Below are 18,603 nucleotides of genomic sequence, written 5' to 3' on the forward strand. Positions count from 1 at the left end.
TTTCTGGCCACCTCTACAGAGAATCACTTCCTTTTAAAGCTATATTTTATCACCAATACTAATTCCTTCTTGCCTCCCTCTGTCTCCATCTTCTTCAACCGCTAAGGACTGTCAAAGATTTTATACTTAGCTTCAACTTAAGGAATTACACATGTGAAGTGAGGAAAGGGATGAGAATAGTTTTTGAGAAGAATATAGCAGTGAAAACATGAATGCACACTAACATTTTGATCTTAGTTTAAAACATGTCTGCAGAGGGTTCGCTACCAGTGCCACTATATAACACTAACGTACTGATGACTTGGGCTCATATGTAATGCTGTGACAATAAATATAAATTTAGCTTAATTTATGCATGCTGTCAGATTGAGTTTAACCCATTTTATATGGTATATTAGCATACCATCAGAAAAAAAAGTTGCTTTGTTTCACTTGGCAACACCTGAAGAGGGATTTGTAATGGTATATAGTATTTCATTACTCCCACAGACACCTCTGGTTGAGTGTAGGTAGGTGCATCTATTTATGTACACAAAGGGACTTTCTCCTCCCCTGCAGCTAATGATATTCGAGCCTATGCTATCTACTTTACAACAGAGAACAGATTCTTTTCATTTTTATACAAGGCTTTTAAGATTAAATGGAGAGCAATAGGAGTAAATCCTGACTGATATCCATTTATAGATCTAACTCCCATATTATCATTTTTCTGAATATTCTCTGAATATCAATTGTTTTCAAATTCATGTAAACAGTGAGACACAAGGATGACCATTAGTCTATTATCTTCAGTCAGTCGCTGTCTGTCTGTCTTTCTGCCTGCCCATCCATCCATCCATCCATCCGATCTCCAAAACATTGTGATGTGGATGATAATGTACCCCCAGAATATGATCTAACAAAATATGTAGGAGGCCATTTATGCCACAGTCGTGCTAGGTAATGATGAATAAAACTTCTCTGAACAGTAATGTAACATAGCACAAAAACACATTTTACATTCCCATGAATAATTTTGGGAGAACAACAATAAAAATGCTTCAAAGAATAGCACAAATTCATGAATGAGGTACAGAACGTTTAGTACATGAAAAAATTCCAGCATGCATCAGTCTATATTGACAGTAAGTTCACAGTCTTACACAGTTCTCTGTAAACCTTCATCTTCTTTAGCAGCACATCTCTGCCACAAATTATAATATATTGAAGTTCTTTCTTTGAAAAAAAAACACTTCTGTGTATTGGCAATCAGATCCAGTTAGGGTTAAAGTTCTTCCCTATTGTGAATTCCAATGATTCTAGAGACGTGACTGCTTAGAACAGAGCAAGTACAATTGGCAATATTGAACTTTACATAACTTAAATAATATTTGTTTTCCCACAGGTCAATCAAATCATGACGTATTCATAAAGAAACAAATGACACTTTGATTTCAGTAGTAAATACTGGAGTTCTAGAAATGTAAACTGGAGAAGTCTAACCCAGTAATAGACAGCACAAATTTGTTTCTTCTTTAGTTTTATAGATAGTAACCTGCTGTTACGATTGCAAGGTTGCGCATATTTTGAGAAAAGTTTTTAAATTAGTAATTTTTTTATTAATTCAATATATTTTGAAGTCATGACTTTCTTAAGTATATTTTCTCATATCATGTGATACATAGAACAGATACATTAGTTTCTCATGATTGAGATGTAGAAAAAGCAACCACAATTTTTATGAGAAGTTCTGTTGAAATACTTGTGATTCAACATTATATATATTATTTTTGTTTTGTTCACCTGAAACTGTTATAGGAAGAAATAGAAATCTATAAACTATATTCCCTTTCCCAAAGCATGAAATTAAGCAACCACAATTAGTCATGAAACCAAGCAATGTCCCAGACACATGGAATTAGATGACATTGATTAAATGTGAATCTTCCATAAACATGATTTGTTTTCAACACTATTTGTATTAATAATTTAATACTATTCTTTATTTCCTAAATCTTCATCCAAAAATTAACAAATACTTAAAATATTTATTTAGATATTTTGGGATTGAAACTCATTATATCTTTTGTCAAGTTGACACTAAACCCAAAATTTATATTAGGGGAAAAAATCTAAATGTTTAGGTGTAGAAATTTAGAAAATTTAAAATTGTATGAAATGGGTTTGATAAATAAATGTCGATTTTTAAATGGAACAATAGCAACAACCAAATGCAATATTACTCTTACAAGAAAAAATAACAATTCTGCTTAAAAATGTTTTTTGGTTCTGCCAGATTTTTTCCTTATCTTAGCAAAACATCTGTTGTTTTGTAATTCTCCCCTTCTCAACAAAACTCTTTCTTAATTAACAATTAATGAACAAAATATTGTTATAATTATTTCCATATTTTTGTAAGTAGCTAGTAAAGCAAGCATTTAATGAAATTAGGTTTATAGATGTATTTTGGGAACTTTATATTATATCAAGTTCAAAGCTGAGAGTTTATATTATAGTCTGATTAGTACACATTTGTTGAATAAAGAACATTAAAAGGTCCCTTTGTTGAGATGCTAGTAGTTCCATTTAAGAGCCCCAGGAAAGCAGATGTAAGGAGGAAGAATTCAGGGAGCCTGATGCTACAAGTCAGCAGCAAAACATTTGAACTAATTTAATATAAAGCTGATTTTTAATCCAGATCTGTCAATCTACAACATAAGATGTAACTGAAATAAAGATGTGCCATGCAGCTGTTAATTGGAGCCTTCTCTCCACTTGTGTTATTTTGCTTCATTCTGTCAGATCTGTCAGTCCTTGAAGAATGTGTTTGTTTGTGTGTGTGTGTGTATATATGTGTTATCAATCTAAATCAAGCAAAACCAAGCATGTAATAGTGATTGTCATACCATGTGCATGAATCACACAAGTGGCAAGAAAATAGGGGCAGTCAGGCATAATACAGGTTATGTAGACAGTAAACACAAGGTCAATCAAAATGGACTCAAATGTCTATATACCAATGCACAGAGTATGAGGAATAAACAGGGAGAATTAGAAATTCAAGTAAAAGAGGGCAGATATGATATTATTGCCATTACAGAAACTTGGTGGGATGAAACTGACAAATGGAACATACAGCTAGAAGGATTTAAATTATTTAAAAGAAATAGACCAAATAAAAGAGGAGGTGGAGTTGCACTATATATAAGAAATAACTATGTCTCTACAGAAATAGAGCACAACAATAATGAGAACTATCTTGAATGCATTTGGGTCAATATTAAAGGTTGTGGGGGAAATGACATTGCCATAGGTCTATACTACAGGCCACCCAACCAAGCAGAGGAAGAAGATGAACTTTTTGCTAGTCAGCTAACTAAGGTATGTAGGAAGCACACCACAATAGTAATGGGAGATTTTAACTACCCTGACATCAACTGGGAAACAAACTCTGCACCAAGTGGAAGATCCAACAGGTTCCTAACAAACCTAGCAGACAACTTTGTTTTCCAAAAAGTAGAGAAGGAAACAAGGGGATCAGCCATACTGGACTTAATTCTCACTAACAGAGAGGAAATGATAGAAGGTGTTGAAGCCATAGGAACCCTGGGGGCAAGTGACCATGCAATATTGGAATTCAACATTATCCAAACACAAGTAGTAGAACAAAGTCAAACTAGAGTCTTGGACTTTAAGAAAGCTAATTTCAATAAACTTAGAGAGAGCTTGGGAAAAATTCCATGGATGAGAATCCTCAAGGGGAAAACAACTCAAGAAGCTTGGGAAATTTTGAAAAATGAGATTAGAAAAGCCCAGTCTAACACAATACCAATGAAGAAGAAAAACAACAGCTCCCAAAAGAAACCAGCATGGCTGCATAAACAACTATCTGACAAACTGAAAGACAAAAAAAGTAAGTATAAAAAGTGGAAGGAGGGGGACATAACTAAGGCAGAATATCAGCAAATAGCACGAGCCTGTAAAGATGAAGTGAGGAAAGCTAAGGCTCACAATGAAGAAAGGCTTGCCACAAAAGTAAAAATTAACAAAAAAAGCTTCTTCCAACATGTTAAAAACAAGAAAAAAGTTAAGGAAACAATTGGTCCATTGCTAGGAGAAAGTGGCAAGAAGGTGACAAGCAACAGGGAGAAAGCAGAACTATTTAACTCATGTTTTGCATCTGTCTTTACACAAAGGGATAAAACAGTCCAACCTATCAAAAGCAGCACCACAAAATTAGGAACACAAATTGAAATAGGGAAGAAAATGGTAAGTGAGCACCTGTCTACCCTAGATGAGTTCAAATCACCAGGACCGGATGGATTACACCCCAGAGTTCTGAAGGAACTAGCAGACGAGATCTCAGAACCACTGAATTATATCTTTCAGAGATCCTGGAACACCGGGGAACTACCAGAGGACTGGAAAAGAGCTGATGTGGTTCCCATCTTCAAAAAAGGGAAAAAATTAGATCCAGGAAACTACAGACCTATCAGCCTAACCTCAATACCAGGAAAGATTCTGGAAAAAATAATCAAGCAACGAATTTGCGAACACCTAGAAGCAAACAAAGTAATAGCCAAAAGCCAACATGGATTTGTCAAAAACAGATCATGCCAGACTAATCTTATTGCATTCTTTGATAATGTGACAAAATTAGTGGACCAGAGGAATGCCGTTGATATAGTTTACTTGGACTTCAGTAAGGCTTTTGATAAGGTAGACCATAACCTACTACTAGATAAAGTAGAAGAATGTGGGTTAGACAGCATCACCACCAGATGGATTGGTAACTGGCTGACCAACCGCACTCAACGTGTAGTTCTCAATGGAACTGCATCTACATGGAGGGAAGTATGCAGTGGAGTACCCCAAGGCTCTGTTTTAGGCCCAGTACTCTTCAACATCTTCATCAATGATTTGGATGAGGGAATAAATGGGGAACTCATCAAATTTGCAGATGATACCAAGCTGGCAGGAATAGCCAACACTCCAGAAGATAGGCTTAAGATACAGAAGGATCTTGACAAACTTGAACATTGGGCACTATCTAATAAAATGAAATTCAATGGTGAAAACAGTAAGGTTCTACATTTAGGCAACAAAAACGGAATGCACAGGTACAGTATAGGTGATACCATACTCAGTAGTAGTAACTGTGAAAGGGATCTTGGAGTCCTAGTGGACAACCATTTAAATATGAGCCAGCAGTGTGCAGCAGCTGCCAAAAAAGCCAACACAGTTCTAGGCTGCATCAACAGAGGGATAGAATCAAGATCACGTGAAGTGTTAATACCACTTTATAATGCCTTGGTAAGGCCACACTTGGAATACTGCATTCAGTTCTGGTCGCCACGATGTAAAAAAGATGTGGAGACTCTAGAAAGAGTGCAGAGAAGAGCAACAAAGATGATTAGGGGACTGGAGACTAAAACATATGAAGAACGGTTGCAGGAACTGGGTATGTTTAGCTTAAGAGAAAGAAGGACTAGGGGAGACATGATAGCATTATTCCAATATCTCAGAGGTTGCCACAAAGAAGAGGGAGTCAAACTATTCTCCAAAGCACCTGAGGGTAGAACAAGAAGCAATGGGTGGAAACTAATCAAGGAGAGAAGCAATTTAGAACTGAGGAGGAATTTCCTGACAGTGAGAACAATTAATCAGTGGAACAGCTTGCCTCCAGAAGTTGTGAATGCCCCAACACTGGAAGTCTTTAAGAAGATGTTGGATAGCTATTTGTCTGAAACGGTATAGGGTTTCCTGCCTAGGCAGGGGGTTGGACTAGAAGACCTCCAAGGTCCCTTCCAACTCTACTATTGTATTGTATTGTATTGTATTGTATTGTATTAAATCAATTAACCGAAAGCCACTTTATTAATGATTAATTATTGTAATCTACCATGCTGTTCCTGTACAGTTTGATATAGATAAGTATTTTTAACTTCTCAGTGTAGGACTGAGAGTGATTGATTGACCCAATTCAATTAGATGGAATTTATGCCAGACCAGAACCTGAATCTCCCCACCTCTATTCCAGCACTCTATCCATCACAGCACATGTGCGCACATACACATCGATCTATCTGCATGTGTATGGCACAAAGACACAAAGGTGGCACAAGGTAACAGAATCTTTCAGTGAACTTTGGCTTGGTTTTATGTGAATCTTGAATACTTCAATGCAGACAAAATATATGCTTGTAAAGCTGCACAATACTGGAATTTATACTGTGGTTGATCTCTTATTCTATGTTGCATGAAAACAAATCCTAACAAATAAGTCAGATTTACTGTAGGAACACTTACAGGGGAAAAACCCCCTATTTATCTTAAATCTGTTTTCCATATTTTACTCTTACAATATTTTCATAATAAGATTTGTAAGAAGATTGTAATTGCTACTTTTTATTATCAGTTGGTTTTCCCGATGAAAAACTGAACGAATAAACTGCTTGTGAAGAGAACATAGTGTTCTTCCCAGATAGTGAGGCAAATATGAATGCCAATGGCCCACAAATAATATGGGATATTAAGCTCTGTTCCCCTTGAAAAGAGAACAAAGCAAGGGATACAAGAAGGCCTATTGATATAAAGTCTTTGAAGACACTAAGCCAGTAACTTTCCTTCTCCGCATGATAGGAAATTAAACACAGCAGAGGGAATGAAATGGAACTTTCAAAGCAAGAGCCAGAGGAGGAAAGCCTCTGAATATTAAAAGGAACATTCCCATTAATCAGAAACAAGGCCTGTGGTGCATTTCCATAACAACTATAATATAAAACTCTACCAAAAACTGCAGCAAGGTTTACTGCCATATAATAGTTGAATATCATCTAAATATATTTTTTAAAAAATTAATTTAAATTTTCTAGTATAATTATCTAGTTTTCTTGTAAAGCAAAGCAATTATAATAAATTGATGTCGGGTTGGAGCCCATTGACTGTTGTATTATTAAGCATCAGTACAGCTTCTGTATCTGCAAAATCACTATGTCTGGAAATGTTTGGAAGACTATTAGACAGAAGCAAAGAATGCAGTTAACTGTGACTCCTTTTTGCCTTTAATCATTGTTCAAATATTTGCAGTCCAAATATTGGTAGTCCTTTTATCATATAATCCAAACAGTCTACAGCTTCAAGTGGGCATACTGTATCCGAGATGCAAAGCCCATTAAATATAAGCAACCAGTTGTTAACTAGTTGTTTTAAGATAACATAATTAACTAGAGATCAGCATCTTGTGCAAATACAGAATAATGATCAAGGCCAACATATTGGAACTGCAAAAATCTGGAACATAGCTAGATGGTGGTAAAGAGATACAAAACATGGTAACTCTCTCCTGCCATCTAATGGTAGTCTTCATATTTGCAATCCTGATAGCTGTAATTAGGAAAACGGAATAGGGTGATTTTGCCATAATCCCCTTCTCAATAAAGTGAGTCTTTCAAACAAAACTTTACAAGTTATATTTTTAGTAAATTCCTAAACTGTATATGTTTATGTGACAGGCCTGTGCAGTGTTTCAATTCTGATCCAGAAAGTCACCTAAACATAGCTTATTGCAGTTCTTAAAGCAACCATGCTTCTTCTTGAGATTAAATCCTGGGGAAAGACATAGCTATTTTAAAGATTTGTAGACAAGTGCTACACTTCTGCTCTCATGTGCTCTGAATCATCTTTGTGTAATCAAAGCGAAATTACTGCCCAACTCTAATACATGGCTTTAAGCATTTGAAGCACAAGTATAATTTGTGAGAACTAGAAAGTCTAACTTGCACTTTAATAGGAAACTGTCAGTGATAGGCATTATAAGTCATTGGGGCAGAAAAGGAATTCCATGGTCAGTGGTTTCATTAATAATAATAATAATAATAATAATATAAAGTTGCAAACTGCCTGAAACAGTGCTACATTTTATCTAAAGTCGAGTTCCCTTCCTAATTTTTCAACTTTTTAAAACAAAAGTTTCTAGGAACATATCAAAATTCCCATTGCAATGCACGTTGAGAAATTATTATTGAAAAAGGATTAGAAAACAAAACCTTGGATTTCATACAGACTCCTCATGCATAACTTGGGAAATAACTGGGAAATATGAGAGAGAAAAGTGGCTAATAATTGAGCAATTATAGAAACACAAACTTTTAGATATACTTAATGTTTTTCCAGAGCAGAATAGCTGATTTCATTTTTCAGAACTGTTTTAACACTTATTCTGTAGTTCTTGTTCTGAATTCTGCTTAAGTGGCAGACATTAAGAACAGTTTAGGTCAGAGCCAGAATACACATCCTGAGGTAAAGATATTTTTTATCACATACTCAGAGAGTCAATTACTTCCTCCCACTAGAGAGAAAAAGAAACTGAAATAATACTGGGGTAAAAGCATGGATTTAAATTTATTTTCCACTGCCTTTGATTAAAACATATATCCCCCACGCTCAAAAGCTAGAATCTTCAAGTAAATGAAACCGAGGGACTTTGCTCTAAAAACGGCTATAGGTAATGTATCTAGCCAGGAACTGCATTGGGCTTATATTTTTTGTGCTGTGCTAGGTCAAGTTTGATTACTTAATGCAGTTATTTCTCAGTATAAGCTAGTGTGCCTAATTTCAGTCTGTATTCATACCACGCTTGGAGCAGGAAGACATTATTTAGATTTTAAAAAATCTGAAATAATTTGATTCCCACTTCAAACTTTTTATGATTGGTAGAAAACCAGCATCATCTTATGGGTTTTATTTTCTTTTGATCTTTTCCAAGGCCCCTTGGAATATAGGTGATGGTGATAGGCAACTATAAAGCCACTACTGCAAAGCAGGAGGCAGTTCAGGTGTGAAAATCTCTAGAATTTCTACAAGACATTCCGTAGCTTTCTATCCTAGTAAGCCCAGCTATTTGCTATATTTGTGCACATGGATTGCCCTTTGAACCAAATTTGAAATTATAATGCAACAGAGGACCATCCAGCAAATGAGGCATTCTGTAATTCTTCCACATAGAAACATGCTAAAAAGTGATACGTTAAGCAGGGACAGCAATATTTTTTTCAGAACATTTAAAATCTAACGACATTTGTGACACGACTTCTAAATTTTATCACATATACAGTATGTTTTAGAACAAAAATGTCCTAGCAAAGAGGCCATGTAAAGCTTTTATTATATAGACTGAGCAACCTTCAAATACTGTCTCCCCTCTAACCACATGTGCAAAAACAAACAAGAGCCCTTTGTTAAACATAATTTTGAAATATTTGTAATCTTTTGTTAAAAAAGTTAAGGAACTCTTACTTATCTGAGCAAGTGTTTCTACACGTTTTATAGGTGTTATCTTTTTAATACTTACAAAATAATTGGCTAAAATATTTTCATTGTTAGGAAAAAGTGAAATAGAAGGCAGTTAAAGAAAATATAACAGAAGTAAGGAAAAAACCCCAAAGAATTCATCAAATATAAAATAATTTTTAAAAACAGGCAAAACGTTTAAAACTCCTAGGTTAACATTGATGTCTGGATACACTTTGCATTTTTGTCTGTCCTGTATAAATGCCATAAAAGTCACAATACCTGGCAATGGAAGTCTTGTAAAAATTAGTTGCATATTTTAATTAAGTTTGTTTGTTTACTAGCTCCTATTTTATTCCAACCTTTATATCTAAATCAAAATTCATATGAAAATACCCTTGGAAACATTTAACACCAGCTTCCTTTCTTAGGAAATTGAGTGGCATTTTAAAAATACTTAACCAAAATAACCTTTTCTATCAGGAAAGTAATTAAAAACATATATGTGTGTGTTTGTGTTTGTGTGTGTGTGTATACACACACACATATACATACATTACATGCAAGACATTTGTAGAGGAAGTTCCATGGAAAACAGAACAGAAGGACACCATGTGTGCCATTTTCTTATTTCTGTTGTTAAAAATGCAAATAGATTAAAATAACAGTATTCCTGGCCAATTGGTTTGGCTTATAAAATAGAACTTCATTAAAAAATATGGAACTGGGTTATTTGTCTATATCTACCACCTTGATACCCATGCTTGCAGCTGGACATCTCTTTATGAATTAATAATAGAAAAAAAGTAAAGTTTTACCCACCTGGGATCTTTCTGAATGCTATCAATAGAAGGTGACCTAGCCAAGGTTCCCTCAGGTGGGATGGCTGGTCCAGATTTGCTGTATGGTGATTCAACAGAAGGACAATACTGCAGCTGTCGGTAGGGATCTGCATAATTGGAGGCAGGGCCGGCAGCATAGCTGGCCCTCTGGAAGGTCGCTGATGCATTCTGTGTGGCGAGTTGACTGCCTGTGCGCTGTAAGGGTACGGAGTCGACACCAGGGGAAGATGGGGCTACGACAGGAAAGTAGGGACAAAGTAAAAAATTGAGGACCTGTTCACAGAAATGGTTAACCAGGTCTAGGCAGAGGAAAAAAATACACACATATAAACAGGGGTTTGAAAAGGATGAGAAAAAAAGAACATTACAATCCCTGGAAACATAATATAAGATATAAGTCATTTCCATATGAAAAAACACTAGCCATCAATAAGCATAAAAATGAGAACTAAACACTCTGATACTGATCTTCCCTTTGTATTCAATTTGGAATTAAAAAAAACATTAAAGAATGTTGCCTATTAAATGTGGGCCTGCTTTAGAGATGCTACAAAATAAAATATACAATTAATATCCAATCACCTCCAGTCTGCATAATAAAATTACCCAAGAGTAATAATGACAGAGGATATGAATTTCATTTGTAAACTTCAATTAAAAAAACCCTTTGTACATTCCATAACCATAATTAGAATTATACCTGCATGAAGAAGAAATGAAGTATCCATTTTGGATATTAATAGCATCAATGTAAATAATTTTAAAAGTTATTCAAATAATGCCTGTTTGTTTTTTCATGATACTGATTTCCAAATAAAGATATTCTGGGTAAATAGTAGGTGATTAGAACTGGAAACCAATTCACAGAACTACTTGGTGGTTTTTTCAATGCAATCTTGTTCTACTTTGTCATTATAAATTAACTCTGAATCAACATGGATCTATCTGCCAATGCAGATGCCATTACTGATTTTCCTTAAAATATATTTTTATATATGAAATCAGAAGCATTTTATCATAAGTATAAATTAATCTGTTATAAAATAGTGGACAACAAATGAAAGAAAAGCATTTCAGTTAGCTGATTTTTGTTGGTATAATTAAATAGACATATTAATTTTCTACAGTTCTCTTTAGACTTATTCATTTTAGAGAAAAGCATTAACCAGGTCACAAACTTGTGCATGTTTATTTGAAAATTAAATATGTTTAGTGCTACAATTGGTATTTTCAGTTTATATGCAGACCTTTGCTAAAATTTTCTCTACTGTCTATATTATTTATGTATTATTCTGTAGCATTGTTCTCTTTGAAGGCCAATTTACGCCCAAATAAAATGAAGGGATTAAAAGAGAACAGCATTTCTCTTAGTTCTCAAAAATCTCTGACTAAATTGTGTAGATGTTTCCCAGTTTCGCTCTTCTTATTATACTATCAATTTCTGATGCAAATAAAAACTTTGATAAAGTGTCCAGATCTGGCAATTCAAATTTAGGATAGGTAAGGAAAATAATGAAATAAATTCTATATTACAGTTTTAATTATTTAGCAGGTTTCAGATCCAGCCAAACTTCTATGTTTATCTTTAATGGACATTCATTCCAAGTTATGTGTCCAAGGTAACATTAACTTATTTTTTTCTTGCAAAATTACTTGTATTACTTGATGACTTACGTAAAAATTTAGTAAGAAAATTACATTACATTAAGGAGAAATATTTGATTACTAGAAATAAATTAGGACCAATGACAAAAAAATATGCAAAATCACTTTTCTGTTTATGTTCACAGAATTTGGGAATATAATTCATCACTGTTTAATTATTGTCATACTAAACTTTTACAACCTGAAAATAAACACTTATAAGATATTCTAGCATTTGCTTTACTAGTCCTTCTGACCACATGAATTACACATTCATTATACAGTAATAATAGACTGATGTGGGTTTTGACCAAGTGCTGTTATGCTATAATCCAGAATAAGCTTATTTCTGGATCTTAAATGTTCCATTATAACTTCCAAAAATTTCATAGACAAATTAAGAAACAAACACTTCCACTGTGTGTTTCATTTTAAAAGAAAGGCAAATGCAATCTGAGTTGGGAAGTCAGCATTACTTTTTATGTGTGCGTGTATATAGTTTTCATTGATATATATGGAGCAGCAAGTTGGTCTACAAAATGTAATTGTTAATTATGGCAATGGTAATGATGATGCAATATTCAAAATTATTTTCGTTAGTAGACATTTAAAAATAATGGGATGATCAAGTTATATTAGACCTCATGCATGAAAACAGATGTATCAACCTTAATATATATCAAGATAAAATTTGGGTATCTGTTGCTTCATAAACATTTTAACAACATATTACTTGTCTAAGTTGGTAGAGTACTTATTACTCATTTATAAGCTGCAAATATATGGTAACACTATTCTACATGCATACCAAAAACATTAGTTCATAAATTAAACATAAATACACAGAGGGGAAAAATCTTATAAATACTAAAATATTCTCTGCCCAAAAACATGTAAAAATACTTGAAGAGGTTCAGGAAGAATGAAAAAAGGCAAAATTATGCCTTAAGTAAGACTTAACTAAAATTAAACACTGAAGAGTTTATAGCAGACTTGCCCTGTGATGTAACTGATTTTTCAGAACTGACAGAAAAGAGTTGCTAGCTACTATTTTAGCACAAATATATTTGTTTAAAATAAAAACTGGCTTTCCTTTTCATTACAGAATCACCCTATGTGTCATAGTGACTAACACAATTTTAAAGGGGAAAAATTTATAAAAGATCAGGTAACATACGTTTAAAAAGTCCTATAATTTTAAAAAGAAGAAAAATATTCAAGGATTGGTTATTCCAAATACATGCTTAAATACTGGATTCTAAAAACTAATAAGACACACTGATCTAAAGTGACTTCATATTGTGCACATGAAAGGAAGAGGGGGAGAAAAAAAATGAGGGAGGGAGAATCCTTCAAATAAGAATTCTGAATTAGAAAGGCTCCAGGGGTGGTTTCATGATGGAAGAAAAGGAAGGTATAAATGAACAAAACAAAATATACACATACCATACACTGAGTCTAGAATAGGATTAAAATTACAGCTGTCAGCTACACAAAGTACAATTAAAAATAACTTCTTAATGATGAAATACTTTTTTTTGGCACAGTTTCCTTTTGTGGTTATATTCTTTGATTCCATTCACCACTGAGTTCTTTAGAAGCAAAGGGTGTATCTAGAAAGTTACAAATTACTAATGGAGCATATGTTGCAAAATGAGCAGGGACAAGAGTGTGCTTGTAACTTCACTACCAATGGAACTATTCTTTATATTTCTGTGTCACTATGTAGAATCAGTGTGTATGCTTTCACACACACTATACCACCATCATTGTTATTATTATGTAAGTTTCCTTTGAATTAAACTCAATTTCAACTTTTTAAATTTGTATCCCATTTTTTTCTAAGGCAGTCCAATAAAGATAAATTTCACTGCTTTATTCTTTTGCTTAAAGGACTAATTTATCTTTTTTAAAAAAAATCTTTGGGCAATCATTCTCAAAGAAAAAAAAATCTCACCAGCTGGACTCACTTTCATTGCCTTCTTTCCAGAGCCATCTCCGACTTTGTCAACCTGGGGGCTGTCTGTTTACCGCCGGCTTGGAGAACTTCCCTTGGGTCAATCAGGAACTTTGCGGTGTCCCTGAGACCAGCAAGGATTTCTCTCCCTGTCACTGTCTCTCCGGGACAGTTTAGGTCCCTACGGACCATGCAGCAGGTAAAAGAATCAACAGCGGTCTCGGACTATCAAGACCGCACATTGTGTCGTCGCGACGTCTGGCTTGTTCTCCCATCCCATTTTTTTCATATTCAACGTAAGATAGTAAAAATACTAATACTCTTTCCTCCTTTTTTCCCCATAACAACAACTCTTCTGAGGTGAGCTGGACTGAGAGAGAGTGAATGGCCCCAAGTCACCCAGCTGTCTTTCACCTCTATGGCAGGACTAGAATTTATATCCTGGTGGTATGTAATATTCTTGGCAATGATATGGATATAATTTATTATAGATTTTTTCAGAATATTTTTTCAACTATCCAATCTGAGTTTCCCAGTCTAACCTAAAGGATTTTCTGGTGTTCTTCATTCCAAGTCTAAGTTACGTCTAAATATACAGTTAGTAATATATTGTATTTAATGTTTTGTGAGAATTGCATAGGAAGCAGTAATAAACATGCTAAATGAATAAAATAAATAAACTAGTTAAAAATAAATACTAGAGTTGGGTTCTTATGATCACATTTAGATAATGTATTTAAAATTTCTTCCTAGTCTCATTCTTTCTTTGTTTTCTCAAATCCTTTATCCTGTCACATATATAATTTAGATTTACAGTATTTATTTTCCAAAGGTGAGCATTTGCATATTTACCGGAAATGAATGAACCCCTCTCTCCTCATATAGAGGTTTTATCTCTGCCACTGAGAACCTCTTCTACCCATCAAGACTTTCTTGAATATCAATTTCTACAGTTGGTGGAACAATCCCTCGTGGAGATTTTCCATAGCGGACATTGTGCTTCTAAGCATGGACCCCAAAGGGCCGTACACTGACTGAACAGAACTTGAAGTTCTAAGCATATTCATCTGAACTCAGCGGTACTTAAGACAGAATATGTCTGCATTTCCTTGTATTGAAAGCTCAGCTCAATGAATTCACATTTATCACATCCAAACTAAAAACCCCGCTGAACATATGCATTCTCCCCTATAATTATCTATGCATATTTAACCCAAGTAAGAACTACTGACTACAGGACTATAGGCATACCTCATTTTATTGTTCTTTGCTTTATTGTGCTTTGCAGATTTTACATTTTTTTTACAAATTGAAGATTGTTGACAACCCTGCGTTGCAGTAGTTCATGAAGTGACTAATACATTTTATTTCATGTCAACTAATATTTAAAACCTGCAACATCATCAAAAGTTAAAGAAAAACATTACTTTGTTTTTCCCTTTTTTCCAGGGTATTTTTCCCCTTTATTGGCACTTAAAAAACTAATGTATTAAATTATTAAAACTTTTTTTTACTTTAAATTGTCAATATAACTCCATCCAACAATACAAAAATTACATGGATATGCAAATATTATTGAGTTGCAATTACCATTAATTTATTTATTGACTTTTTCAAATAGAAGAATTCATGTTTTTGCTCCCCAAGAAGAAATCAAGAAACACAATAAAGCAAAAGCTCTAGGAACGGTTTGTTATAATGAAGTGTAAATATTCCAATTTCTTTAATGAAAATTGCTATGCACAAACCTTGGATCTCAAAAGTATTTCATGCTTAATTTATTTACTGTCAAGAATAGTTATGCCTCATTTGTTCCTTTTAATCACTTAATGATATTAGATATATAATACTCTTTGGCTTTCATCAACATGGTTTAGCAGATTTGCAGAGGATATGTTTGTTATCAAGGATAGGTGATTTGGAATAATAAAGTCATGTATAGCTTTCTCCGGTCAGATTTGGGTAGCTGCATAAATGGCAGCTATGATGCGTTTTTGTTTTGTTTTGTTATTTTGTGATGAGAACTATATAGTATAAGCCAGAAATATGGAAGACCTATATCTGATCAACCCTTAATTACTTCTGTAGTTGAATTTTAGATTTGTATGTATATACAAAGAATTAAAAAGAAACATTTGCATCAATGGTTATTTTAGTTTTTTTATGATGCATCTAGTTTCATTTATATATTTATATCAAAGTGAGCAAAAGTCTGCTATACAAACATATATGTATTTCTGTTAATAAGCACCATTTCCTTGTAACAGATCATATGCTACCCACTATCATTTCTGCCAGTATTTGCATATCTTAAATCATCTTCTTTCCCCATCTTCAACTATGACATACAAATACTTGCTCTAGTTTTTCTCCATACATAGCATTCAACTGTTCACTCCCTTTTCTCTGTCAAACATAACTACTTTGGTTTTGGGTATATTAGTTTCCAGATCCATGTTCTTTGTTACACCATACAATCTATCTAATAGTTCTCATTCTGATTCTCAGCCCAAAATATGGCCTTATCTTCACCCCCCCCAAAATATTTCTAATATCAAAGCATTTCTTACACAATTATCCATACATTCATTAAATAATCAAAAACCCATCACAAATATTTGTCATACTTTTAAGCAGTGAAAAATACAGCATTCATGTATTCTCTTTTATGCTTTACTTACATTGTACACTTTTTAAAATCACATTCAGTAAATAACTTTCAGTTCCATATTCATGCAAAACATTGCACAATTCAAATCTATTCACTTTATTATATAATTTAGTTAAAACAACAAATATAAACTAAGTATCTCACATTCATGTATTTTTCAAAGGCCCTCACAAGCAAAATACTGTTCTAGGATACCAGTTTCATTGCATTATGCTATATGAAGCATTCCCTAACAGCAAGAAGAGTACCAGTTAGTTCAACCTAATTCTATTAAATATGTCACAAATGTAAATAAAGTTGTTTTAATCTAAGATCATTTCAGTCATACTAACTAAGATAGGATCCTTAATCTAGAGACTACCATTGCCTGCATCCACTAATTAGAAAGTAGATGCAGTATTTAAGTAGCTCTTGATTTAAAACCATTTATTTAGTGACCATTCAAAGTTAGAAGAGTGTTGAAACAAATGACTTATGACCATTTTTCACACTTAAAACGGTTGCAGCAACCTCATGCACATAATCACAATTTGGATGCTTGAGAATCAGCATATACTTATGATAGTTGCACTGTCTTGGGATCATGTCATCACCATTTGTAATTCTTCCTGGCTGGCTCCAGACAAGTAAAATTAATGGGGAAAGCCAGATTTCCTTAATGACTGCATGATTCACAATTGCAGTAATTTGCTTAATAACTGTGGCAAAAAAAGTCATAAAATGGGGCAAAGCTCACTTAACAAGTGCCTTGCTTAGCAGCATAAATTTTGGGCTCAGTTAAAGTCGTATGTCAAGGACTACCTGTACTTACATACACTTATCAGTTACAGAGGGTTTGCTTAATAAACATCCTCAATTATGTCAGACTTCTTGCCATAATGACAGTATTTAGAAAGTGATGTCTCCTTCCCACTTTTGTTTCTATATCAGTGGAACTATCTGTTGAAGCCATATTAATAGAATTAGAATAACTGTGTTTTAAACATTTGAATCCAAAGTGTCATAAGACGATAGAAGGCTATTACAACTCCATATTAATTGTACTAGGGATGCGGTGGCTCAGTGGCTAAGATGCTGAACTTGTCGATCAGAAAGGTTGGCAGTTCGGTGGTTCGAATCCCTAGCGCCGCCTAACAGAGTGCACTCCCATTACTTGTCCCAGTTCTGCCAACCTAGCAGTTCGAAAGCATGTAAAAATGCAAGTAGAAAAATAGGGACCACCTTTGGTGGGAAGGTAACAGCGTTCCGTGCACCTTTGCTGTATAGTCATGCAGGCCACATGACCACAGACATCTTCGGACAGCACTGGCTCTTCGGCTTTGAAGCAGAGATGCGCACCGACCCCTAGAATCGGGAATGACTAGCACATATGTGTGAAGGGAACCTTTACCTTTATTAATAAACTTTAATAAACTTTATTAATTGTACTGTCACAAACCAAACCAAATATATAAATTAACAATAATTCCAGCATAATTAGCTTCCATACACTTAAATATTTGCAGTGGAAAGCAAGAATATAAACAAAATAATTTATGAAATTAAGAAGTTAAATGAAAAGTTGATCCTGTTTTCTTCACAACACAGATTTAAAAATGAAATTAAGTGCAATTTGTTGGGGGGGGGGGAAGGTTGGGGAAGTCTTTAAATAAAATATTATTAAATAATTTTATAAATTAAATAATTTTTCTTCTTACCTATTTAAAATAGTAGAAAATGATAAAAATATTTGTACAGAAGGATAAGAACAGCCAACACTTGCTTCTTGAACACTTCCCTGTATTCTGCAGTTTCTGATGTTCATGTAACACACAGTGTTTCTGAAAGTTGCCAAAGTTACCTGTGGACTTCTAGGAATTCTAGGGATCGAAATCCACATATCTTAAAGTTGCCAAGGTTAAAAAACTCTGGCCTAGAGCCTGACTCTTTTTCCCATTGCAAATCTTCCCTGTTCATCAGCTGGAGAAGTCTTTTTCTGCTGTTAATGCAGGTGGAAACTAGAAAAGATGGGAGAGACAGGTACTACCAAGTTTCATTTATCTTGTGTGGCCTTTCAGCTGAGACAGCTAATAGCAATTCTTTCAAGAATGACCAATGATATGTGACAAGAGAGCAGTGCACATTTTCAAGTGGGAGAGCTGTGCTGTTTGACCAAGCAGATTATGAACACTAAGGAGACTGCAAATCCCTTTTTACATGATGGCTTTCCAAAGGTAGCC

General features: G+C 34.2%; 1 protein-coding gene across 11 annotated transcripts in view; it reads right to left on the reverse strand.

Annotated features, from left to right (window-relative positions):
• CTNND2 (catenin delta 2) overlaps positions 1-18,603 on the reverse strand; it is a 525,796-nt gene that overhangs the window by 179,794 nt on the left and 327,399 nt on the right. For all 11 annotated transcript variants that reach the window (XR_014175415.1, XM_081953365.1, XM_081953369.1 and 8 more), the window contains exon 9: positions 10,093-10,345. Coding sequence is in view for 10 of the 11 variants with exons in the window: in XM_081953365.1 (XP_081809491.1) it covers positions 10,093-10,345 (253 nt within the window). In the remaining variant the exon portion in view is untranslated. The remainder of the gene's footprint in view (positions 1-10,092; positions 10,346-18,603) is intronic.

The sequence above is a fragment of the Natrix helvetica genome (assembly GCF_964273705.1).
Source record: "Natrix helvetica genome assembly, chromosome: 4".
Lineage (NCBI taxonomy): Eukaryota > Metazoa > Chordata > Lepidosauria > Squamata > Natricidae > Natrix > Natrix helvetica.